General features: G+C 46.9%; 2 protein-coding genes across 4 annotated transcripts; one reads left to right on the forward strand and one right to left on the reverse strand.

Annotated features, from left to right (window-relative positions):
- Positions 1-3,635: 3,635 nt before the first annotated feature.
- Positions 3,636-26,497, reverse strand: ANP32A (acidic nuclear phosphoprotein 32 family member A). 3 transcript variants are annotated; one of them, XM_056346990.1, is made up of 8 exons: positions 26,305-26,497; positions 10,426-10,575; positions 10,153-10,275; positions 8,452-8,650; positions 8,147-8,245; positions 6,472-6,569; positions 5,273-5,333; positions 3,636-5,070 (listed from the first exon to the last, which is right to left on the reverse strand). In XM_056346990.1, the coding sequence occupies exons 1-8, from the start codon at positions 26,356-26,358 to the stop codon at positions 5,009-5,011; spliced, it is 846 nt and encodes a 281-aa protein (XP_056202965.1). In that variant the 5' UTR covers positions 26,359-26,497; the 3' UTR covers positions 3,636-5,008. The 3 variants fall into 3 exon arrangements, with proteins under 3 accessions (XP_056202965.1, XP_056202963.1, XP_056202964.1); XM_056346988.1 differs by lacking the exon at positions 26,305-26,497 and adding an exon at positions 24,447-24,685; XM_056346989.1 differs by lacking the exon at positions 26,305-26,497 and adding an exon at positions 14,811-15,301.
- LOC130152838 (transcription initiation factor TFIID subunit 4-like) lies at positions 24,633-26,271 on the forward strand. The gene is made up of 2 exons (XM_056346992.1): positions 24,633-25,220; positions 25,794-26,271. The coding sequence occupies exons 1-2, from the start codon at positions 24,634-24,636 to the stop codon at positions 25,987-25,989; spliced, it is 783 nt and encodes a 260-aa protein (XP_056202967.1). The 5' UTR covers position 24,633; the 3' UTR covers positions 25,990-26,271.
- Positions 26,498-26,569: the final 72 nt, after the last annotated feature.

Below are 26,569 nucleotides of genomic sequence, written 5' to 3' on the forward strand. Positions count from 1 at the left end.
ATCCTCCCTCGGCGATCCGTGCAGCCATGAATCAGGGTGCTGCTGCTGCCAGAGCCTTGCCTGGAAGAAGGGCGAGGGCTGCTGCAAGCGAAGCCGTGGGTTGCTCGGGGCGATTGCTTCATCCGCCACAGCAAAGCAAGCATTCGTCAGCGTGAAGCAGAGCAGGAGGGAGGAGGAGGAGAGCTTCCCCAGCTCTGTTTCGGGAGGCAGCAGGAATTATTTGCAAGAGGAGAGCAGTGAGCCGAGATGCTACACTTGCTGCCCTGGCCGCTGGGCATGGGGCAAGCATCGCGGTCCTTCTCTCAGACCCACCTGCCACCAGCCTTCATTCCAATATTCCCAGGCTGCCCACTTACCTGCTGCTACAGCCGAGCTGCCAGCCATGGTCCGGAGGAGCTGGCAGGATGCAGGCAGCAGCATCACACGCTGGGGCATCCTCCCTGGCTGCAGCAGCAGCTGCTGCCAGCCCAAACCTCTGCCCAGCCTGTGCTGCTGCTGCTGGGGTAGGTGCATCAACACAGTGGCTTCAGCAACTAAAGCTGACGTGGCCTCCAGACAACTGAGAAAGTTATTTTCCCATCAGGAAGAGCTCCATGGCGCTGGATCGCTAATTGACTCTCATTTTTTAAGTACTCTGCGGTACATTTCTTCCCTTAATGTGGACTAAAAATCCTCAGCCATCTCGTTCCTGATGTAATCATCAGAGATTTCTCAATTTCAGCATGGGATGATTCATTCTTACTGAAGCATAGGATGTGTTTAAAGACAACCGTAACAGATTCTTGGTCGAAGCTGGGATTGTCCTGCAGAGGACTAGGGCAGCGATTTAATACAACCAAAAGCATCGCAGGGCAGGGTAAGACCCAAGACTATCAGTTTCAGTCCACTTTTGTCAAGGATGGTCGGTCGTTACAGCTGGTTGCAGACCAGCAGATTTGCCTCTCTGTATCCAAATCAAAGTGATCTGGAATGTATTTGTGGTCAAGCAATTCACTGGCCCCACCTTGGGCAAGGGGATGAAGGAATAGCTTTCCCCGACTATCACAAATTCCTAAGTTTTAAGGAAATACCATCAAAACGAGTGGTGAAGGATCTGCTACAGAGTCCAGACAGAGCCTTGGCTTACCAGAGCCAGCAGTTAGCACCTCCTGTTTCAATGGACAATGTTGACAATCATTTGGGCTTAGAAATCCTTCCTGACCTTCAGCAGAGTTCTGCCCCTTGCTTCAACCACCACAAATAGTTCAGGTACAAGAGTGCATTATCAAATCAACCGAGGAGCAGCCGTCCTCGAGGGTGCCAGAAATGCAAACACCTAAGCCGTTATGTTGTTAGGACCATGTGGATTTGCAGTCCTCTCTGTTCAGCTTGGCACATAACGATTTTGACCAAAAGCATCTTGTTCCCGGCTTGCACGTGCCCGTTGACAGGCACTGCACAACCCCGAGCAGCGCAGGAGAGGTTGGGTTTGTGAAGAGGGGGCACAAACGAGGCTGGAAAGCCCCAGCAGCACATTTCAGGCGGTCTGAGTTTTAGAACAGGTTCAGGACAGCAAAGCAACGTAAAGCACCCCAGGAACAAACTCTTGGGGACTTGTCTAACATGGGAGGACTTTGCTTTTCCATGGAGAACCTTTCCCCAGCACCTGTCAAGTTCCAGATAACGCTGAGTTTCATGCTACACTCAAGGATGAATGCACAAAAGAGAATAGTTTTGGTATCTGGAAAACACCAAGCTCCGTCCCCATGGTCCCTGCCCAGGCAGATCCATCAGCCCTAGCCTGCTGCATGGCCAGGGCTCTTCAAATTGCCAGGTAGTTAGAAGGCAAACCGAGAGCAGAAAGAGCAAAGTGACTCAAAAACTTGGCATTTGAACAAGCTGAACTCTCCCACTAGTCATTTCTGACAGTATTTCTACCTGGGTTTTCCTGCTGAACTGTTATAAAATACTGGGGTTTGGGGTTTTGCCAAGGGTAAGTTGCTAAGTATCTTTAGCCAGCACTTCCATACACACAGAGCACTCAGGAAAACAAGCCCTTGGTTCTCAGCCTGACAAGACTGTACTTACACACTACGAAACATGAAATAACAGTGGAATTAACCACACTGGGCAAACCTCGGGTTTTGTTTTCAGTGGCAGCAGGCAGGCAGAAGTCACTTAGTTTCCCCCCTTCCCAGCACACGCAGGCAAAACCTTGCTGCCGATCAGACACCTGCCTCGGAGCTTCCCTCTCATCTCCCGGGATTAGTGCTTCGGCAGAACTGGGCGGCAAACAGGACTCTTCCTTCAAAGGGAAAGCAGTAAATAAAAGGCATGGGTATCAAAGGTCTTACTGCTGCAGTTTTCTTTGGGAAAACTAATTAATTCCAAAGCAAGGTCCGAAACAAATAATGGTATAAAGAGTTGAGCCACTTCGATGACACCTGGGCCACTCACTGCTCACACAAGGTCAACAGCTGAATGGTTTCTGAATGCTTCCAGGGTAAAACTGCTTTGCTAGCCAGCAGGGGCTTGCTAGCGCCCATGGGTGACAACGGTTAAAGCAAACGTCACTTCAGCATCACCGTGTGAGCTGGGTATTGCCGCATCCTCTGCGTGGAAAGGGGATGCTCACCTGGGCATCTTCAGGGGACACAGGCTCATTGTGCAGGAAAAGTCAGGTCCAGTCGCTGCAGATTCCTTCTAGCGGCTCGAGTAAAATTTGTGTCTTTGGAAAACTGCGTTGCCCAGAATAAAGCCGAACTGCAGTCTTAAACTAAGTTGGTTTAGAGCGACGCAAAGGTTGGTTGGGTTGCTGCTCCACAGCCGCAGGCCCTGCCCCGATTTGCTTTGCAGGAGCCTGACCCTGCCCTGCCAGTTCATAGTTTCAGTTTCACAGCAGCAGATCCCGTCTGGGGAGGGAGCAGTTTGCCCAGTTGGATTTCCTCTTAAAAAAAAAAAAACCAAACCAAAACAAACAAAAAAACTCCACCCTACACAAACCCTTCAAAACAGTGCAGCTTCCCACCTACAAAAACCCTTTTTTTTCCCCAGAGATCCAGTTGAGAAGAAATAGGCGATCCTCCACGGCTTCTCACGCTCTTGCACGGCACAGAAACTGAATTTTAAGTACACAGAATATGCTACTTGCTATGGCCTTCACCTTCAACACACAAGACATTCACAAGAGAGGAAAAGGTGGAGACTTTAGCTCTGGACTGGCAGTAAGTCACAGCAGACAGCCCTTGCCTCAGATGACCAAAGCTCCTAGATACACTGACCCAGCACTTGCACACCGCCCCGCAGCACTGCGCTCAGACGAAGGAAATCAAGAACACTTTCCTCCAGGTCTGGATAAACAGGGACAGGGTTACACAGCACACATGGACACGCTTTACCGCAACAATCATACTGGTAATACAGAAGAAACCGGCATTCTGAAAGAAAAATGGCATACCATTATTTGCATTAAAGCCACAACCTCTCCCTTGGTGTCACCCAACCATGTCTACAAGTAGTTTTTATGGAGCAAAACATATCATCAAGCTACTAAAAATATCAGGGAATTTACCAGAATAGCTTAGTAAATGCCTTTTTAAAAAGGTATGCAGTTCCTTCCCAGTGGCCCATTTTACTCAAATAAGCCACAGAAAAAATTGTATAAAAAGATTTATTGAAATTCATCAATGACAAACAGACATAAAACTCAAAAGTTTGGCTCTTCTGGGAAAAAAAAACAAAAAACTATTGCAAATGTATTTATACAGATGAAATATTGACTAGGAAATACAAGTCACTTCTAAAGCTATTTTAAAGAGGGATATGAAAGTAAAACTGTACATTCACTAGGCATTTTCAGTCATTTTACTGACTTCCACTAGGTAAGAAAATACAATTTTGTATTAGTATCTCGTGCTTGAGTGTATGAAAAGAAACCTCCTACCCTACATGCTGAACTGCCTCCTGTATTTAGGTTTGTAAAAATTTTCAAAGTATATAGCACAAGTGGAAGTAGTTTCTCATCACTTAAAATTGACTAGGTGTTATATATTACAGACCAAAATAGTACACACCTTATTTAAAAGGGTTGAAACATTTTTTTATTACAATTGTCAAATTCATTTCACTAGTAACTCAGGAATTAGGAACACTTTTTATATATATTTATATATATATTTAAATGCCTGCCATTTTCAGTGTATTGGCTATACCCTAGCCAAAAAAAAAAAAAAACCAAACCAAAAAACAATCCCAAAAACAAACAGAAAGGAAAACACACAACACACAGGGCAGGGAGGGGAGGGGGGCGGGGATTGCAAATTCACCCCACAAACCAGATCCAAAGGAACACCCCAAAAAAACCAACAAAAACATTTGGTCACTATTTACAAACAGCAAAATAAAAGGTACCTACAAAAGCAGGGAAAGCATTGGCTGAAAATGGCAGTCATTCACGGACAGGCAACAAAGAAATCACTTTATCAATATGCCATTCTCACACCTGTTGCTGTGGAAGGATGCCTTGCCCAAATTTGCAGCATCCCCCGAAAAAATGCTTACGATGTATTGAGTGACTGGCAGTGGTGGAAAAATCCCAACAACCAATGCTATTGAGCTGTCTCAGAACAAAGTATGTGTATTTGGGGTATCATCCACTGATCTGAAACTCTTTTGTCTTTTTTTTTTTTTTAAAAAAAGATGTCAAACTATCCACTCCGATAATAAGAAACAAATTACCACTTGGTTTATACTTACTATTGCAGTTACAGGGACTAAGAGAGGGAACAAAAAGAAAAAATTTAAAATGAATAGGAGGAGGAGTGGCAGTAAAAATAGTATTTTATTCCCTTGCCCACCCAGTCTGCTTCTCCCTCTCGTTCCCACAGCAACATTACAATCAGGAAAAAAAAAAAAAAAAAAGAAAAAAAAAAGAAAAAGAAAAAAAAAAAGGTTGGGGGTGTGGGGAGGGGAAATACAGGGTAAAAACAGTCAAATCACAATAGGAAATTTTCAAAATAGGTTATTCAGTTTAGTCATCTTCATCCCCTTCATCTTCAGGTTCTCGTTTTCTCTTCTGTCCCCGTTCTTCATCTAGAAAATAAAACACAACTTGAATTATATGAGTGTTCCCTCATGCTGCTGAGAAGTTGAACAAGTTCAACAAGCTTCTACTTTAGCTACTGGCTTGCTATCAAAGAGCAGGCATACAAACAGCCTGCTTTTTAGAAAATGGTAATGTAACTTTTTTAAGCAAGTATTATTATCTCTAGCAAAAACTGGATTGCTGCCATACCGGGCTCTTCTTCATCTTCATCATCATCTACCTCACCATCGTTGTAGCCTTCTTCATCCTCCTGGATTTAAAAAAAAAAAAAAAAAGGATTAAAAAAAGTCAGTTTCAGTGCAGCACCTTTCACAATTTGGCAATATCCAACACCATTTTATAACAGAGAGAAAGCCCTTGAAGCATCTTAAACAAAAACCAAACAAAAAGGCAGACACTTCCCACGCACTTATATAAGTGCGGTTTTTTGGTACAGTGTAACTGGACTCTGGCCCAAGTTTCATTGCAGAAAATCACAAGCAATCATAGCAGCCACTTCTAGCTTCAAGCCTTCAGCAAGAAAATGGTTTTGTACTTCACGCTGACACGCTGCTGCAAATTCTGTTGTGATGACCCCAGTTTAGTAAAACATGGTGACTGGTCAGTAGAAGGAGTAGGTGCAGTGCTTAGGGGCACGGTTTAGTGATGGACTAGGCAGTCCTGGGTTAATGGTTGGACTTGATGATTTCAAAGGTCTGTTTCCAACCTAAATGATTCTATGGGTCTAGGGGCAGACAGGGTTAAAACACAAACAGATATCTCCAGAGCCTGCGGAGCTGCTGCCAGTTTTGAGAAGAGGCTGACCATTTGAGAAGAGGCTGACCATTCAGGAGTGGCAGTTAAGGATCTAAGACTGTTTGGCCAGAGGACAGATAACATGACCTCTTACAGTCAAATTTTAGCCCCATCCCAGTGATTCTGCCAACAGCAAAGTCTCACCAGACTGTAGCTGGCTCAGCACAACTACACACAGAAGCTGGGCTACGCTAAGAATTCCAGCATCCTGAACAACCACAAGGTACATGCCCAAGGAGGAACCTTGCCCTGAGAGCACAGGGTCAGTAATTCACATACCACTCTCGTCTGGAGGAAGGCTGTAACCCCAGCCCTTCTAAGAACCCACAAATTAGGTCTGTAGACATTCCTGATAGTAGTTTTGATACCAGCCCAATAAACAGAATGATTTCATGTCAATGGTCACTAGATGGCAGCTGGCTCATAGACAGGCAAGCCTCAAAGCTACCCCCCACTGTGATGCTTCTCAAGTAAAAAGGCAAGCACATGCCTGAAGTACTAAAAGCCTCTAATATTTGGTCCATTTCTTGCCGAACTATTCCCAGTTACAGCACGTTCACTCCACACCCATTATTAACTGCCTAAATCCTTACCTCTTCCTCTCCGCTCACATCCTCCTCTTCTCCTTCCTCCTCTTCCTCCTCGTCTTCTTCATCTTCTACTACCTGAGCATCATCATCATACTCCTCTTCTGTACAGCCAAACAAGATTAACCACTCAGACATTTAAAGTTTACTTTTTTTTCAGCATGGCCACCTGAGATCTGACCTCCTATCGCCACAAGGAGCAAACTGAAAGCATTGCTTAAGGGCAGTACTGTATTAAAGGCAGTTCTCCAGCTGCTAGGCCGGGCTACTAGGTGCAGTCCGGTGCCTCTTTAACCCAGTGACAGGGTAGTGTGGCAGCTGCACCCATGCTCTGAGCTGCTCTAGGGCTGCAGGGGCCTTGACAGTAAGTCACTGCAGCCTCGAGAGTGCTTTAGCTTCAGCTGCTCCGGTTCCCACTACTCATATGCATTTTTGAGTCCGTAGGATGCTTGCAGCTCTTCATCTGCAAGTGTCCATCTGCTCCCACCAGGGATGGAGCAGAACTTTACAAGCCAACCATGCACTGGGAACCCTCCCCAAGGGACACCCCTTGCCTTTATATACTGCCAGAGCAATACAAAAGGATCACACATCATCCATCTTATGGCTTTGCAATCTCTTTTTCACGAGAGGAAAGAGATTAAACGCAACTTAGCCCAAGCAACAAACCAGAAAGTGTTTTCCATGCTGCAGGAATGGGTTTTTTTGAGCTTTTTCATGCATTTGAATGCAGGCCCAGACTTGTGCTCTGATGAGAACCTGTCCCTGCTGAACCTGTGTGCTGCTGGCTGAATGCACCACTCTGCCAGGCACTGCTGCAGCACTCGCCCCTCTCACCAGAGCTCACTCACATTCAGCACTCGAGGGAAAAGTGCAAGTCCAGCTATTCTGCTTTTGCTGTGCAGCTGGGTTTGAAGAGTCTAGCAAATTCCCCAAACTCAGCCAGATACTCATCCAACTGGTACACTATGCCTCCGAGGGCAGTCTGCTGGGGAAGGCAGAACCGCACCTACTGCACATGGAACCCACCATGTGTTTTCCTAACATTAAAAAGTTGCTTGCTGCTTTGTTAGTGCCTTTCACAGAGCTTGCTCTAGGCAGACTTCAATACGTACACTCTCCTCTCTTCTGCCTGATCTCAACTAGTTCTTCTCGATCTCACAGAGCAGCTACAAACTCCTGTTAATGCCATGGCTCCCTCACTTAATTCCTCGACCCAGCTATTTTCTTCTATGCCCAACCTGGCTCTCCACCTCTCCCTTCTCCATCAGGCCCTACACAACTGCCCATGCTGTCCTGACCGTACCGTTCCTGGAAAACTGCAGCGTGTGCACACCATCCTTTCTTACCCATTTCTGCCTTCTGTCCTCACCCCCTGGCATGTACTGTTCCCTGAAGTCTTTCAGTGTCTTACTCCTCCTCTTGGCCCCTTTCTTCTGCCACCCTTTCACTCCCCACCTTTCACTAGACAGAAGACTGAAAAAGTAGCCCCTTCGGGCCCTGCCCATCTCCTCGCCCCTCGTTCCTTCAGAGGGCACCAGGATCTTTCTGCTTTACATCGGTCAGGAAGGAGCTGCTGAGGACACCCTTCTGCCAGCAAGCCAGAGCTGGAAGCAAAACATACCACGCAGCACATCAATCTTTCAACTTAACGTACACCAAGTACCACAAATTCACATACCGTCTTCATCTTCCTCCTCGTCGTCTAAGCCCTCCACGTAGCCCTCTGCATCAGAGTCCGGTGCTTCTTTGTCATCCCGATCTTTCACTAGAGATAAGACTGAGAAAGTAGCTCTTTCAGGCCCTGCCCATCTCCTTTCCCCTCGTTCCTTCAGAGGACACTGAGGTACTTCTCCTTTACATCAGTCAGGAAGGAGCTGCTGAGAACACCCTTCTCTTGCCAACAAGTCAGAGCTGGAAGCAAAATGTACTAGGCAGCATATCGATCTTTTAACTTACGTACACTAAGTAGCATAATTCACATACCATCTTCATCTTCCTCCTCGTCGTCTAAGCCCTCCACGTAGCCCTCTGCATCAGAGTCCGGTGCTTCTTTGTCATCCCGATCGTAGCCATCGAGGTATGTGAGTTGCGGGAGGAGCTTGAATACGTTTTCTCTATAATCATTCAAGTTGGTTACCTCACAATTGAAAAGATCTAGGCTCTTCAGGTTTTCTAACTTTTTCTGCAAAGGAAAAAAAAAAAATATCTCTGAAGTTCAGTGTTACAATAATTCTCTACAAAGCAGAGAATGCAACAGCAGCCAGGGTTAATGTGGTCAAGAGCTACCCATGACAAAAGGGTCATTTTGGTCTCTTCCTACTAAATTGGTGTGGAACAGAAATCTGCAATGCCTGGCCATTGCTGCTTTGGTATCTGAGAGTGGAAAATCAAGTTCAGCATCTCACAAGTAGAAGACTGAAGTCTAGAAAAAGGCAATGGTGCAAAATCATACATGCTGTGAGGGGGCAAGCTAAGAATAAATGGTAGTCCAGTCAGTTATCCCAAAAGCACAATGCAAGATACCTGGAGTCAGCAGTCAGGTATATTTAAACTACTACTTTCAGTAGAAGAAGAAACAGACTATTCTTTGGACACATGTATTTTGCTAAGAGAGATTTTTAAAAATTTAACAGATTTTACCATAGCATTTGGAAAAATGAAAAAAGGCATAGAAACCGAACAGGAATTAAATTCCCAGTTTTAATATTTTTTTGGGTTTTGTTTCTTTTTTGGTTTTTTTGAGGAGGATGAGTTGGTCTGCATTGCCCATGGCATTTTAAAGTACTAACAATAAAAGCACAAGCAGTTGAGGATTTGTATCAAGTCTTATGAAGTACCTCCCTACTGGAGTTTAGCATGCGGAGTGACGGTGACATCAAGAGAACTGTAAGTCTGAAACTGGGAGCAGTTACGATCCTCCCTCTCATCTGTTTGCTACATGCGTTTAAGAGCTCTGCTTTCCCCTTCTGCTGGGGGAAAGGAGATCCAAGATGAGAACCGCTCCTCTAGACATCTTAAGAGGAAGTATTTGTGAAATAAGCATGAGCTAAAACTTCATTTCTGAAGAGCAAAGGGCACATAAACCAAAACCTAGAAAACAGCACTACCAGAACTGTCACTTGGATGCTTCTTGGAACCACCACTGGACAAACTTGACCTCAGCACTTGAAATAAGTAGTATAATGGCCGTGAGCAGGAGAGATAACGGAAACCAGCAGGAGTCAGTTGGAAGCTCAGCAACCTCTGCACAGCTGCCACAAGCCAGCCCAGCATGGAAGCACACGGTGCTGCAGCTGGCCCCTACCACCACCAGCGCGCTCCACGCCCCTGGCAGAAGTGGTGGCTGGTGATTGTAGACCCAGTGCTTCAGGGAAACCACACCGAGCTCAGGAAGAGCATCTGGGGGACAGACTGGCATTCCACGCCAGGGTGGAAAGGCTGCAGTGCCCGTGGGGCAGCCCGGCCCCGGAGCAGCAGCCACTAGAGGGAAGCAGCCGCTCACGCTGCCGGCACAGCCCGGGGCAGCGCTGCCCGACGCCCGGCGCTGGGCTGGGCCCCTCGCACCCCTCCGCTGAGAAGTGGCAAAGACACTCCGCTGCAAGTTCCTTCGGACTTTCCAAGCCCATAATGCCTCCACTCATCACAAAACAGGGGTTGATTTCACCCTGTACGGCATCAACTTACCAGAGGTTCTATTGTACCGAGATCTTTTATTTTGTTGCCGCTTAGATTTAGATGCATGAGGTTCGGACACTTTTCTGCCAACACTTCCAGTCCTCCTGAGATTCTGTTGTCGCTTAGCTCGAGCTAAAAGGCACATAAACATCTTGAGGTTTTAGTGCAAACATGTATCATAAGACAGTTTGGTCAGCTAATTATGTTTTTATACAAACAACTATTTTACACATGTGGCATACAGCAAAGAGGGAGGGATATGACACAGGACATTTTATTTACCTTCTTAAGTTTGTTTAACTTTGGTAAGTTTGCAACTGAGGCTAAGCCTACGTTGATTGTACTCAAGAATTCCAGCTCTTCAAACTCATCTGTAAGGCCTTCGATTTTGCCGTCATATGACCTACAGTTGTCAAGAACGAGTTCTTTAACCTGGAAAGAGAACAATGCAAAAATGTAAGACGTTCTGCATGGAGGATAAAGATTTCACTCACAAGCAAAGGATGACACAGATCAGGCAAAAATGAAAGGTATTCCAGTAAACTGGCAAGTATGCAATAGGTTATTTTCAGTATCTGATCCCTACTTTTGCTGCTACGGTTAGCAGTGTCCCAGAAATACAAATTATTTGGCTTTGCTTGAACTGCTACCTTTGTGTTGTTCTATAAGCAGTGTAAACATTAATAGTGGCTTAACCAATTTGGTTCTTAGAAATAGCATCATCTTTTTTAAACGCAACGAGTAAGTGTTCTAAAAAATAGGAAACCAACCTATTTTTAAACTAACCTACAACTCTGACACTCCGTACAACCCATGTGCTATTACAATGTACCATCAGCTGTTAAAATAGGTTCTTTCTGCATGCAAAAAATTATTTGAGCTTTTCAAGCATGGAGAGATCACTGCTCAGATGCTCCTGAAACCTAAAGTAGGGTACTGGTGATCCTGAAGTGGGTCTTGCTGGAGCCCACCCTCATCCCTCCTCATTAGGGCAGCTTGATGACAGTACTTTAGGGGAAGATATCCATGGATTCTTGGGGAATTAGAAGGGATGTGTCAGATGATGCTGGCAGGGGAGGTTCAGCAAGCACAGCTGCTGCTGCAGCAGTGTGCCCCTTATCTCCCTTGTCCTGCTGCAGCAGGGAGGCTGGAAGGGAGAGAGGCAAAGATAATGTCCCCATGGGCCTGAGCAGCACAGGGCTTGCCTGACAGCCAAAGCAGGGCAGTCCCACGGGTGGGTACAGCAAGTTACAGCCTGCAGGGTTTTGTGGATGGTTTTAAACAGAGCACGGCTCTTTTTGCTGGTGCTATCTTCAACGGACACAAACCAACCACATCAACACAAAAGAGCCCTTAAATATGCCCCACCCTGAATAAAACTGCTCCTTTTCACCCTAAAACCAACTCAGCCTTAGAGGATTCATGTGCCTTAGTAGCCAACGCGAGTTTTCCTATGCTCTGGGGAAGCTTTGCCACTGAGGACTGTGACCCCACAGCAAGGGCCCACCCATTCCGGGAACATCCATACATTTTCACACCAACAAGAGAATTTCTGGGGGTTATTTATCCCCTAAAAAACACCCAGGAAAACCCATCCTTCTGCAGACCCTGTCCTGTGCATGAGGTTTCTTCAGGGGTTTGGAAAGGGAAGGCGTGCTGCTTTACGCTGAGGATGGGATCAAAAGAAGTCTGCAAGAATGGTGTATGCAGAAACACGAAGCAACTCTTCAGTTCACACCAAGGACAGTTAATATGCAAATATTTAATTTTCTTAATTTTTTTTATTACTGTAATCCTGCTGCACAGAGAAGAATCCTATGTAGCTTTATAGCTCCAAATAACATCCCTAGATTTCTAATTAAATCCCAGGCACTGAAGTCAATAGGGAAGTCAGCCCAAAGCAACACGAGAGTACAAGTGATTCATTGAGAGTAGGAGGATCAGCGTTAGACAGGAAATACATTTTCCAAGACTCTACAATTTTCCTAGAAGAATTATGATAGGGAATGACTACACAAAAGTCTTCCAGAAGAATTTGAGGCTAGTCAGAAGAAACCAGAGTGAAATGCTCCTGATCCCACATATATCTATTCCACTGGGGGGTGGGCAGAAGGAAGCAAAACCCGAAAAACTAACTACAGAAAAATCCTCTTTGCTTTGAAATTTAGACAGCAAGAAAGCCATTTTAAAGGCAAACATGCTTATCTTCTTACTGTACCAGTATCTTGAGTATCAGGAACCTCCAGTGAGATCAATATGGGGACAAACACACACTTTTCTCAGTCATCTGCTTCACACACACACAGACACACACAGAGACGAGTTCCCGCCCCACCCCTAAAAAAAAGGAGGGGGAGGGGGGGAGACGAACGAAGTAAAATAAAAAAAGCTCCACCCTAAGCCCGGAATGTATAGCAGCTACATCTCCCCATTATCTGTGTCCTTCCCCAGCAGCACACGAGGCCCCTGCCTCCCCGTTATCTCCCTTGGCCAGCGAGGTGGTTCATCTGAGCATCCACCTAGGGACACGTCTCAGGGCGAGGAGGGCAGAGGAGCATGGCTGCACCACGATGCCGAGAGGAGGTTCTCTGCAGAAAGGGGCTGATCTCCCCATGCTGGGGAGCTAGCGCTTTGCAGAGCATGGGTTGGTTTGTTCTTGGCTTTTTTTTTTTTTTTTGCCTTATTCTCTTTGCAAAGGAAGTTTGCAAGAGCACACGAAGGAAGATGAAGCAAGGCGGGAGGGAGTTTTCAGGGAGGGAAAATGCTCACAGCCGCAGCAGCCAGCACTTGGGAGTCAGCTCTGGCTCCAAGCTATGCAGCAGACAGACCAAAGGCACAGAGTGAAGCAGCACCTAAACCTCACACTGAGAAAGAAACGGCATCTGCCTTTGCCCCAGGAGTTGGGACATCCATCCCTTCATCCTCCCCATGGGCAGGGTGGAGAAGCAGCAAACAGAGAACTGGACAAAGCTTCCTCAGGGGTAGAGAAGAGATTTGACGGGAGCTAGAAATATCACTGGATGCAGAAGAAAAATACTTTAATACGGCAGCAGAAGAGCCAACTGGCTTCTACTTTTAGTTTGCTCTTTTTAGGGCAAGACTGCCGATTCCTCTCCGCTTTGCAGAAAACTTTGATACAGAACTCTTCTTTGCTGTGCCCAGTACAGAGATACTGGGCAAAGGTGCAGTCAAAACAAGTCCATGGGGAAGCTCTCATGGAATAAAACCAACCAGGTTTGCAAGTGGTAGAAAGCTTGGTCGAACTGAGGAGCTCATATAAGAAACAGCAGAGCACAGACTCCTAATGCCCCACAAGCGCAACCGCAGTAACATAATTTTGGTGCTTATGTGGTCAGAGGTATATTAATGCACTGGATTGCTTCTGAAAGAATGTGACTGCACAAAATAAAATTCAAATCAAAATTAAGATGGCTTTATGCTCTTAGAGGTTTTAGAATCCCATAGAAAATACACACGTGCAAAACAAGGATGAACTGGGCTTGTAGGGCTTCTCCCAATTTCACTGCCACGTGCACGCTCACTGCTGCTGTTGTACCCAGTTCTCCTGCATACAGTACAACCAGCAGAAACTACCACCAGCTTAGTCAGTTTTGGTAAGTATTAAAATCACCTGCAGCTATTTGCCCATAGCCTCAGCCTGCAGTCTTGTCCACCCCGCATCCCACTCTCCTCCCCTTCCACTCTGACTTGCCATCTCCTCCTTAAGAAGCTGCTATTTTGCAGTTAACCAGAGAGGCAACGCCATCCCCCCTGGGCGAGGGCATTGCTCCCCAAGGCCCCTCTGGGTTGTTAATGGGGCACTTTTCCAGCTAGCCGGCTGCTGCACAGAGGTCTCTTCTCAAATCTTAGTCCCCTTGTGAGATGTTGGGCCTCATCCAGGCATACTACAACCCTGACAGTTAGTAAGCACATAACTGTGTCAGTATACAGAGAGGGAGAAGCGGAAAGGTGACCTTAGTAAAGCTACATTCCATCTAAAACAGCTCACTACCACAGACGTATGACAGAAGGGCAAAAAACCTATTCCCTGTTTGTTTTTCAGAAGTCTTTGTAATCTTAAGGAAAATTTGAGCTCCTGAATCACTCTCCAAACATCTACTGAACTTCCCTGAAAACACACAGCAAGACTACGGTTTTTACATTTCTTCCCTCATCTTCTGTCACTAAAACACAGAATAAACCTTTGCCTGATGCAGGTAGCCCGGGCAAGCACCCTTTTCTGAGTCTTGTTACACACCTGAACGAGATGAGCAGGCCTCAAGCTGGTCTGAACCAATCTAGTTGTATCACGCTGCAGTCTCTGTAATACTACAGACACACAGGTGAGCAGTGAGAATTAGGGGGGACAATCCGAACACATTTGCAGAGAGGCTAAGGGAGAAAGCGCCCTCAGCTGATTTGTGTTTCACTGCATCAAAGACAAGAAGACACAACTTGCAGAAGTTGTATATTGTTAACTTTATCGCTGTCTATGCCACAATGCATAAACAAATCAAAGCACTAACTGGAGTAAGTACTAATAAAAGTACAAGACAAACCGCATGACCCATACTTACCTTCTCAAAAACCTGCTACATAGCGAGAAACAGTGGACGAACAACATAGCACAGATAACCAACCACCACAAATGACCCCGCAATACTCACCTGAACAGCTAAGGTGGCACCCGCAGGTAAACGTCTAGCAGAAAACCTAACACACAGGTGGCTAGGCTGGTTCCTATAGTACATACCCACGTCTCCGATAGCATTTACGATAAGGCACCGCCAGGTGCTTGGGTAGGGATATTACACATCATACGGCTCCAACTGCCAAGCGTTTCTTGCCCAGCCTGCTGTTCTGCCTTGTCCTCTGCATTCCTGGGGTGGCTCAAGGCTCTGCTGCCCCTCTCCCCCGTTCAGCAGGTGCCATCTGCTCAAGCAGGTGCTTCCTGGTTGTCTGTGTACTTCTGCTTGAGCGTTGCTCCATGGTTTGCTGCTATCAGTCCTCACGTTTCAGCAGTCACACATAAGCAAGTAGAGATTGCTGCTTCTCCAAGAAACTCTTCAGGCCATGCCCCTCGGACCTGTTCTCCTGTGGCCATCTCAGTTTCTATTTCTGATAGTCCCAGACGCTTTCAGCACATGACATCACATCTCTGTTAACGCATGCTACACAGTTAACCGTGGATTACAGCATCCCCTGCATCTCTACATGATTCATGACATCACACTACATTACTGCCTGCTTGATAACCGGGGACTCTTATCTGTTTCCTAGTATGGTTACTACATTAAGCTGTGTTCCCAACTGCATATACAACACCCTTAATATAGCCATGGGGTCTACTGTGAGACTCTAACCTATTCCTAGGGTAAGTACTGGCAGCCATGTGCCAGCAGCCACCAGATTTCCTGGGAGTCCTCAAAAGTGACATCTGGGACCTGCCTGCTGTGCACAGTACCTAGCAGACCTCCTCCTGCCTCCCTTTCCCAGTGCAGGCTGCCTCACTGGAACGGACCCTGCTCTTGAGTTACCAACACATACACAGCCAACAGAATGTATTACACACAAGCAACTATTAAGCCACACATGTTACCACCTTAACCTTCATCTACATTTCCATTGTAACAGATAAAAAGGCCAAAGTCTCTACTTCAGAAAGCCTACAACCCATGGGCAGGGAGATCCATTAACTGGGACTAGGTGCCCAAATCCCAGTCTGTAATTGAAAGCTTAACAAGGTGACAAAAGGACACAGTTGCGAATACAATTTAAAAAGACAAAAGGCAAATTTACATGTATAAATACCATTCTTCTGTCTTTACAAGCAGGAACAGCAAAGGCTGCAACATCTCATTTTCAGCACAAAGAACCAGATGCTTTTGAAGTGTACATTGTGTATGGTACCCTAGGACCGGAATATCCTAGGATGTGGCATTTTTATTGAAAAAAGCAGGTAAAAATGAGGGTGTTAACTCTGTCTTGCACTGCTCCCAACCAAATGATCTGGGGGAGCATGGAGAGACATGCATCTTAACTCAATGGAAACCTCATTTGGAGGAGAGCAGAGCTGTGGGAAAGGGGAAGAAGGGAAGGGAGAGCAAGGGAAGCCTGTTGTAGTATGCGGAAGTGAAGTCGAAATTACTTCTTAAAGCAGAGACAGTTTTATTCTCTCCCAGACGCACAAACAATTCTTGAAGACACTTGGGTTTCTGTCTTTGGGAGATTTTTGGTCTCGAAAGTCCATACAAAGCCCTGCATCACTCCACAGGAAAGAACAACTGTTGCTGTCTACTGTAACCAGACTGTCAAGACCTGTGTCCTCCTAGTTCTTGTACTGATTCTAGATCCATAGGCATGCAGATTTGGGGATCCTTGAGCAGAAATGGGTCACGATACATTTCTATTCCACTCGACTTGTGCAAAGTTTAAGAGAAGCCAGCCCTCCTCCACAGTCACCATGTTCTCATTTGTTGGGGAAGACATGGCTTTGACAAGGCTCAAGATAATGCCCAAGTCTTGAGGGAGCCCATCATTCATGCTTAGCTCCACCGTGATGGTGAGGATATGATGTTCTCCATGCTCACATTACAAGCTTCCTCCAAAGTTACTACTGGAGGATATAAATGTTGCATGAACTTCCATTTCAGATACTATCTGGAATGTGCCTAGGCCAAAAGATGCTTGAACGAACAGCCTACTTAATACCTTGGGCTAACAAAGCTGCTCCAAAGGCTCAAAGACATGATGCAATTTTCTACTCTAGGATGATCACCAAAATGTAAACAACTTGAAGAACTCCATTTTATTTTTTTTTTTAAAAAAAGGATAGCACCACATGCCATTTGCGACCTTGCATCCAAGACACATCTTCAGCTGTGTTACAGCCCCCTGTGCTATAAACACAGAGCAAAGCCAGGCTATGCGAAGTTCAGCTCCTGGTGGAAAACAGCGATGGAAAGAGGAGTGCAGAATTATCTCTAGCCCCAATTAGAGCAGCTGCTGGGCTGCTGTAGATCAATTAAGACGGACCTCAAGAGCTCTTCAGCCTTTCCAGGCTTGCCAGAGCACTGTCCATTCAGGCTGTACCCCCTCGTACCTCTGGCATGCTGCCCACAGGCAGGGGAGGGGAGGAAGGCAGGTGCTGTGGCATTGACTACGCTGGCTTGGTGCCATGGGGGATTCCCCTTCAGCAGAGCAATCCTCTGCTGCTCCTTCTGGGCAGCTCAGCACTGCCCAGTAGAGATGTTCAGGGATGAGGATCTAGCCACAAACAGAATTAAATTTAACAGGGAAGGGAAAATTTCAAGAGCATTGATATCTTCTTCCTCCCCCCAAGATACAGTAAAAAGCAAAGCAGAATAAAGGCACCAACTGCAGGTGACGGCAGGAAAGTTTTTTTCCTTACCAAACAAACATGTGATTCTGGATTTTGATATATCCCTTCGAGGCTTTATTGTAAGTATCTGAGATGAAATAAATAGATCTAACTCATTTGCAGTACTTGTCTTAACTAGTCAGCCAACAGCCATTTACCTTGCACAGGCTCTGGCCATTACCACATTGGGCAAAGAATCTGCAAATCCCGGGGCAGGGAGAAGCGCTATACAAAAAATGGCCACATAACACAAATCATTTCCCTTGAGATATGGGCAAGGTATCTAGCACCCAGACTACTTGAGAGCTGTATTAGCAGAGGCAGTGACCGACGGCTGAGAAGGGACTGGCTGGGATTAACGCATATACCTTGTAATTTTGAGCAGTGCTCCATTACCAGCATTACAGACAGCAGGTACAAGCACAGAGCCTCACCACAGCTGAACGGCAGGTGTCTGTCAGGACTTCAAAGCAGTTCAGGCTGAAGGTTACAGGATTTCCCCACACCCCAACACAGGTGGCCCTTCCACCAGCACTCTGCAACTGGCCCCTTCCACTGCAACCCACAACTGCTGAAAAAAAAAAAAACAGCTTTCAGTGCAACCTGGTTCAACGGCAACCCGCTCCATTGCTAGCTGTTTTGCCTATTTTATACTCACTCAACCGAGCTGGAACTCTAAATTCTTGCAACACGGTCACATGAAACTACTGCCTGACCTCAAAATTCAACTAGGGGTTTTCAAAATGATGCAACCCCACCAAACTTTCATTCTTCTGCATCTCTTTCTCAGAAACTCCCACCAACGCTTTTAAAGGCATCAGCGGAAGGTTTCAGAAGCCCAAAACTGAACTTCCAGCCCCATGTCGATATAGTTTTGGTGCCTCTTGTATTTTTCACTACCAGCACCAATACACGTGTGTGTGCACAGATCCTAATACCACCGTCTTTGAACTATAATGACATGGTTCTCATACAGGTTTACTCTGTGTTTGTAAACTATACCCTAGCAAGCGCTTTGTATTTAATGTAGTTGATCCAACAGTCACATGATAAAGAAACTCAGACTTACTCCACTCGAGGGTACAACCAAGGAACTGCATGAAAACATTTGTATAGGGACCAAAAGCAATCCAGTGACAACATGGGCACCTCTGTGCACATCTGTCACAGTCCAGACTCAAGCAGCTTGTTACATTGCTGTACCCAAGTTTAACGTGATGCAGTAAAATAGGAGTTTAAAGACACCTTTCAAACTCCCCTCAAGCTGGGCTTCTGTTTCACTTCATTCTCCCAAGGATGAGCACACTTCGCGCCCTCTGTTTGCTGGCCACTCTGCATGCATGGAGTGGGCCCTTTATCACTTCAACCCTGGCAAAGGGAAAGGGAGCAGGGGAGGAGAGACGGGAAATTTTTGTTGTTTTATTTGTTTGGTTGTTGTTATGTGTGTTGGTTTTTTTTAAATCAAAGCTGCTCTGTGTTCAGAGACAGCTTAAGGCGGCTTGCACAGTTCAGAAAAAAAATCTGGCTCAGTATCAATACATTTACTTTTTTTACCCTCAATATTTTACATAGCATAGCTATAAACCCTGAGAGCAATACATATGGCTCCAACTAATTTCATGTTCCTTTGCTCTGTTCTCTGAGTAACTAAAGGTCCAAGTGAAACACATAAGTGGCAGAAGAGACTTGGCAATTCCGACTACTTCTTACACTGCTATCTAATTATGAGGCACCTCCAGTACTAAAAAACTTCCAGAAATAATAATCTGCCATTGCCTTTCTCAAAAAAACAACCCCCCCAACAAAGAAACCCCATGAGTCACATAAATATACTACCACACATTTACAAGGGTCAGTATAGCCATATGCACAAGCAACACACTAATTAATAAATCAAGAACACACTCTAGTGACATGGAAAGCTGTTTCATTCAAAAGCATAGAGCCGGTTTTTGGGTTTGTTTCCCCTGTTAGCATGGTAACTCCGTAAAAACTCCAAATATTTCTTTAGACAGGCTGTTTCAAATACACAATTAAATTGCTTGATCTTTGCATTAAATGCTTTTCTAATATTCACATTAACATTGCTTGCTTCCCTCTTTTCCACAGAGGGTATCGTCCACTGCAGAGCACTTGGCTCTTGTCCTGGCTGGGGTGGGTGACACTGCATGGGTCACTTCAGCTCCACGTCTTGCTTTCTCTCTGTTTGAGAAACAGAGTGCCTCATACCACATTCAAAGTGCTTTTCATTCACTGCCAGCTATTATTAAATAAAACAGAAGCAAAACAGGAGATTGCATTGCACCTTTAATTTAAAAATTTTGCAGTTAGAAAGTTTAAGCATTTAGCTGAACCGCTTAGTTTGTTCAGTTGCACGTACTCTGAATTGCCCTCAGCAACAAAGGACTGATGTAGAGACATACATAAAAAAGAAACACTGCATTTAAATGAAGACTAATTTTAAGAGCTGCATATTTAATATGGAAAGCAGTCTCTGAAGATGTCAGCTGCTATAGAATGCACTGGCAAATCTTACTTGCAAAAGATAAGCTTTTCCTAGCTTTTTTTATGGCTTTGAAGGGAAACTGTTCAATAGACCAAGTCAATGGACAAATGAGTGCTCCAATAGAGAGCACAACTTTTACACAGTGGCGTAAAGGCAAACCACTCAGGCTTTTTTTTTTTTTTTCTTTTTGGAAGTATTTCAAAGGTCATGCTTACATATGCAAGGGCTTTGGGACTGATTTTAGCAACCTAGTAAATTTTACAGGCTGTGTATTTACTAGCTGTTTTGTCTGAAGGATAGCAGAGCAGGAGAGGATACAGGAAAAAATCATATGCAGAACAAGTCCAGTAGTGTCACATAAATAGCTGAGAAGTGTCCATCACTCCAAAGCACAACAAAAACATCACTGCTCTCTATTCCCACCCGAGACTTGTACCTCGCTGCAGACACAGAGGGTTTGGTTCATCGAGCTGAACTGTTTGTCAATCAAGACTGCTGAAAGCCATCACGCGCTCCACAAATGGCAAGCCTGTCTCAGCGGGTGGCAAGGAGAGGACCTCCCTTCCTCCTTTCCTCCCTTCACAGCACCAGGGGCAAGTCCTGCTCCTTCCCTGCCACAGCGCTGGGATCCCAGAGGTGCCAGGATCCTGGTGGGCAAACCAGAACTACTCCTGTAACCTTCCCTTACTGTTAATTCACTCTAAACGCATCCAAAACATAGCACCCACATGTTTCGTGGGTCTGGTACTTAATTTTCAAGCTTCTCCAACTTACCAAGACATATACCTTTGTGGCAGGAGGATGGGGGGAGTAATCCACAGAATGAATGAAATGGAAGAATCAAGTAAACATTAACCTTACGGGATGTAAATATTGAAGAAAACAACCACTGATATTTGTGCCACCATTCAATGGTACATTTAAAGATGCATCACTCTCATAGATAAAGTGGTATTTTAAATACAGCAAAAGACAAAATGTTTTAAAAGTCCTAAATCTCTGCAAGAGATTAGTGGTACCTTGAAACAGTCAGGAGTTTTTGCCATACGTTTACAGCAGAAAGGTATGTTCTATTTATTGATACATAGCACACAAATCCTGTGGCAAGGATGGATTATAACAGCTAGGCTTAACCCTAGGAGGTTTGTACTAAGAAGCATTTTATTTTTTCATTGTTTCAACAACTTGTTTCATTTAGTGGGCAGGACAAGATCCTTTGTTTCTTCAGATGTGTTTCTTGACGGACTACAACACAATTACATCAACTAAACCCCAGCTATTTCTCTTAATGTGTTTTATCAAGCTTGTACTTGGACACACAACCTGAATCATACAGAAAGTTTTGTAAGTGTGACTGCACTTTACATATTGCTTGTCAAAAGGGAATTCCTGAAGAGTCGCAGGTTAAAAAAAAATAAAAATCTACCATTGTTACTTTCTAGCAGCATCACTGAGAAACAGGAAAGTTAGGCAACGTTTTAGATCTGTATACCAGTGTTTTTCAGTTTTACATGTGTAGCTCCTTTCATATGCTTAAAACTTGGTCCAGGTTAAGAGAAGAGAATTTGCCAAACACTTTCCTGGTCAGCCCAGTAGTCAGCTTCGAAACAAGTCTAAATTTGAGTGAGGACAGCTCACACATCACACCCATTCTCCAGCCTGATTTTTTAGGGCTGCAGTTCCTCCAAGATGAGCAGCCATCCATCCCACAGAACACTCATTTACCAGGTTTTGCATCTGGAAATTCAGAGCCATGAAAACTAGCTGTTACACAAACCTGAGAAGTTTGCAAAAAAGACAGCTGTTTCTTCGTACACTTACACCCTGCTGTCAGCTACGTAAGTGGTTAAGCGATACAAGTCTGCAAAATTCCACAATACCCTGCACACGCCGCACAGAGTTCGTATGTGCTGGCCTCATGCTGCCCCAGACACAATCCTATTCCACTGTGTTTCAAACCTAGGAGCACATCCCCTTCCCATTTTGAGGTTGTTCAGACTGGGGAAAGTAAAAAAGTATGTATCTGCACCCACATGCAAGACCAAAATACTTTTTTAAACACAGGTCTTTGAAATGACCTGCGTCACTTTAAACTCTTTACTCTTCTTGCAAGTATCACAACAAGGAACTAGCTGGATGAAAAGCGCCTTTTTTTTTTTTTAATATTCTTCATTCGAAAGAAGACTGTATACATGCTTATACCACATTTCCCTTCAGTGTTAAAAATCCACAGAAAACCAAAGAGAAATCAGACTGTCAAATAAGTTTTACAACACAAAGAAAGCCAGAAGAACGGTGAGAAATATTCAATGTTACAGTCAGTATTTTATCACTGTCATAATTTTGAGCTGATAAAGGACTAAATCCTCAGACTAAATGAACCGGAGTGGCAGCTGTAAAGCAGAGATGAGTCTTGTGCATGATTTCAAAAACCTACCTCCGTGTCACTTGGCTCACAGCCTTAGTACTGAACCTGTTTCACAGTCTTTGCATTTTACTAATAGAGTTTACGATGGGAATGAACAAGAATGCCCATAAATGTGCCCAGGTGAGCAGCCCTCTGCGAGGTCAGCAGTTACACCACTACCAGCTGATGGTTCTGGAGGAAACCCATGTGAAATAATTGCACCTGGCCCATTTCTAGCAGGCAGTTAATTATAGTAGAAAACCATGTCGGTAAGATAAGCAAAGTGACACAGGCTACAGCCAGTGCATTACTATGAGTGACCATTAAATGCAATGGGATAAAAGTTGAAATATCTGGGCAGAAAGTAGATATGCAAGCTCAACTCTGGCTGTACAACCCACAGATAAAACAGATTTCAAGCACCAAAACCCCAGACCTCTCACCAACACTGGATTCATATAAAAATGACTGAATTAAAACCCAAACCAAACCAAAAACCAAACCAACAAAATAAGAGAGGCTGAGGAAGGAAAGGAAGAGATGGCTCCTATACAATCCACTTCAGGACATTTGCATTATGCATTATTAGTCAACATGTTACCTTACAGGATTATATGACTTAACAGCTCAAAGTAGCTAGCTCAGCTGCACAGTAGCACATGGCCTTCTACTGAAGGACTGTATTAAGCAGATCAAAATATAAAATATTAATATAGGCTCAGAAAGAACCACAACACCTTATCAACATCCTACTATCTAACTCTGATTTACAAAGTTTTGATCCTGTAGGCTCTGGCAACAGGATATAGTAAATGTAAGATGTACCACAAAACTTAAGTACATACTGGCAGAAGCTCCCAAACAAGTTATTCACAGTTATTTTCACCAAGATTTATTTACATGACACTTAGAAGTTTGAAAATAACAATCCCCCCCCCCCCCCCCCCCCCCCCCCCGGAGGACAAACACTGCCTACCTATCAAAGCAGGGACTAATGGAAACAACTCACGGAACCATCCCCTTTGTGGCCAAAGACTTACTAAAACCTGTAAATAAATGACACTGGCATGAGAACTGCTTCTAAACGTCAGTTCCAAGTGTTTTATCTGAAGCGCTACCTGGATTCAGCTAAATTTTATTTTAACCAGGCATTTCAGAGAAACAGACTTCAAACCACACGCTTAATTCTCCACGACACAAACGCACATGTGCACATCTGTCATCAACGTCTTTACAAAGCGGACTCTAAGCAGAGCAGCATTCCCAAATGGCATCTCTATCCCGCTTCATCGGAAGCCAGGAAGATCTGGCTTTGTAACGGAGGCGATTGCCTTCGCTACCTTGGGAGGACTGATGCACTTAACTCACTGACAGAGTCAAAGGCTAGCAGGTAAAAAGAAAAAGCGACAGGTTAAAGCAGCTTTGTTTTACTTTGAACTGCTGCAGATTTCGAGTTGCTGAGGAACAGTGAACCCCCACCCCATCACATCTCTCTCAACTTTCTCCGGCATAAGCTAGAACAGAGCAAAACCGGAACAAAACCCAAGCATGGAAGGAAAAAAAACCCCACACCACCAGTTTATATCTAATACATGCTGGATCAGGTCTTTAAACCGTAGGTCTGTGTTTAAAATGGTGAGTGAACCTCCAGCAGCAGAGCGAGGGGCAAATCGAGCAAAACTAAGGGGACACACACACACACAAAAAAAATTACTTAAAAATAAAAGGAGCCCCAAAAGCAGAGACCTACCTTCCCGCCGGGCCCTGCCCAGGAAGGCGTGCTGCCCGGGGGCGGCCAGCTCCTCCCGCCGCCGCGGGGACCCCGGCCCGGCCCCGCTGCCCCGGGCGGGCGCGGCGGCGGGGCCCGCTCCCTGGGGTGGGCCGGGGGCGGGGGGGGCGGCCTCCCCTGCCCCACAGCGGCACCCGTAGGGTTAAATAAAAAAATAATGACTAAAAGTAATAATAAAAGGGGGGGGGGGGGGGGCAGAAGGACGACGGCGCCTTTTTACCCTCCTGGCTCGTCCCGCTGCCGTCGCCACAAGCCTCCTCCCGCCCCGCGCTCGGCGACAAAATGGCAGCCCCGGCGGCTGGCAGTCATGTCGGAGAGGGCGCCCGGGCGCCCCTCCGCCGCCGCCGCCCGGCCCCGCCGCCGCAGCCGCAGTGCCGGCGGGAAGGCCCCCCCTCCGCCAACGCCTCATGGCGCACTTCCCCACACCGCCGCTACCCCCGGCCCGCCACAGCGGGAGCCGGCGGCGGGCGGGCCGGGCCGGCGGGGCTCCCCTCACGGCCCGGTGGGGCGGGCAGGGCCGCCAGCCGTTCCCTCCGCCGCAGCTGAGGAGGAGGAGGAGGAGGAAGAGGAGGAAGGGGGAGGGGGGGGGGGAGAGAGGAAAAAAACATGGCGCCGCGTCCTACTTGCGGTGTGGCGTTGCCAGCGCGGGGCCGGGAGCGGCCCGGCGGGGCGGGGGGGGGCCGAGCCGGCCGGCCCCGCTCGCCTCATTGTGCCCCCCGCGCCCGAACAATGAGCCCCCCGCGGGCCTCTCTGCGCCGGGCCGGGCCGCGCCTCACCGCCCGCCGGGGCCGGCGGCGTGTGCCGCGGCGGTGGCGGGAGCTCTCCTCCCCCCGCACCCCCCCGTCCTCCTCCTCCTCCTCGCCCAGGAGTTTTTAAACTTTAAAGAGCAGGTTCCATCGACCTGCCCGCCTTTGTCCCTCGGACACCGCGCTTGGCCACCGAAAAGCCGCGGGGCCGCGTCCCGCCGCCTTGCCTCCGCCCTCCCCCCAGAGAGGTACGTTCGCCCCTTCTTCCCCTTCCCGTTCGTCTTCCGCGGGGCCGGGGCGCACCTCGCCCTCCCGGCCATTATGCAAGGGCCTGGCGGGGGCCGGCGGGGCGGGGAGGGGAGGGGGCTTCCCCGCCGCTGCCCTCAGCCTCCCCGAGCCCCGGGTTCGCGCCCCGCCGGAGCGGGCTCAGGGCCCCGCCTGCCTCCGGGCACCCCCCCGCTGCCGACTCTGTTGGGGTGGTCTTTTTTTTTTTTTTTCCTCTCTCTCCCCCCCCCCCCCCTTTTTTTTTTTTCCACCCTCGTCCTGACAAAGTTTTTTTTCTCTCTCTCGTTTATTCCGCGAGACGCGGAACAACAACCTGAAGTCCGGCCCCGGGGGAAGGAAAGGGGAGGGGGGGGGAGAGAAAAACACGCACACGCACACATCCAGCCTTTTTGTGCGTGTGTGGGGATGGAGGGGGTGGAGAGTGCGTTTATTTCTTGCAATATTTTTTTTATTCAACGCTCGCGCTACCGGCGGCGATACCCGATCGCCAAAAACGCTAAGCATTGGTTTAAAATTCTTTTCTTTTATCTTCTCAGCATCTGGAGAGAGGGAGAGAGAGAGAAAGGGCGCGTTCATGAGGACTACAAAGTTACAAATATGGCTCCCCAGTCTCTCTTGCCTGATCACTGCAAAGAAATGAAGACGCACTTTAAACTAAACCATTTGCAACTCACTCGCAGTCCCTGTCTGCCTCTCCCTGCCCAGCACCCAGTACAAATATTTGCGAACTAAACACGCTGAGAGAGGAGCACCAACTTATTTTTATTTAATGCACGGCGAGCCCCCTCGAAGGCATCGCACACCGGCAGACTCAGGAGCAGCCTCTAGTTTCCCCCTAGACCATAACGCGTGCGCCTTCGGGCACCCCCAAATTGGGGTGCACGGCCACACACACACACAGGTAGGCACCTCAAGGGCAGCAGCGGCCCCACCGCCGCCGCCGCTCCCCCCGCGGGGCTGGGATGCACCCCCCCGCCCCCCCCCCCCAAAAAAATAATGTGGGATGGATTTTTATTATTATTATGATTATTATTTTGCATTGCTTACATCTGAGGGCGTCCTGTTCCGCAGCTCTAAGTGGATCCTTCTATTCATGTCCATGTCCGTGGCTGGTGGGAGTCGCTCGCTGTCGCCGGCTCCGCTCGTGCAGTGACACCGATGGAGACCCCCCCAAAGCCAGCGCGGTGAGGGACTTTGAGGGCTCAACCAGCTCCGCTCGGAATCCCGAGCCCCAGCACCGCGGCGAACACTAACCTGATAACTGCGGAGGCGGGCGCTCCCGGGGGCTCCGGCCTGACTGACGTCCGTCCCC

Source organism: Falco biarmicus, chromosome 7 (assembly GCF_023638135.1).
Source record: "Falco biarmicus isolate bFalBia1 chromosome 7, bFalBia1.pri, whole genome shotgun sequence".
NCBI lineage: Eukaryota > Metazoa > Chordata > Aves > Falconiformes > Falconidae > Falco > Falco biarmicus.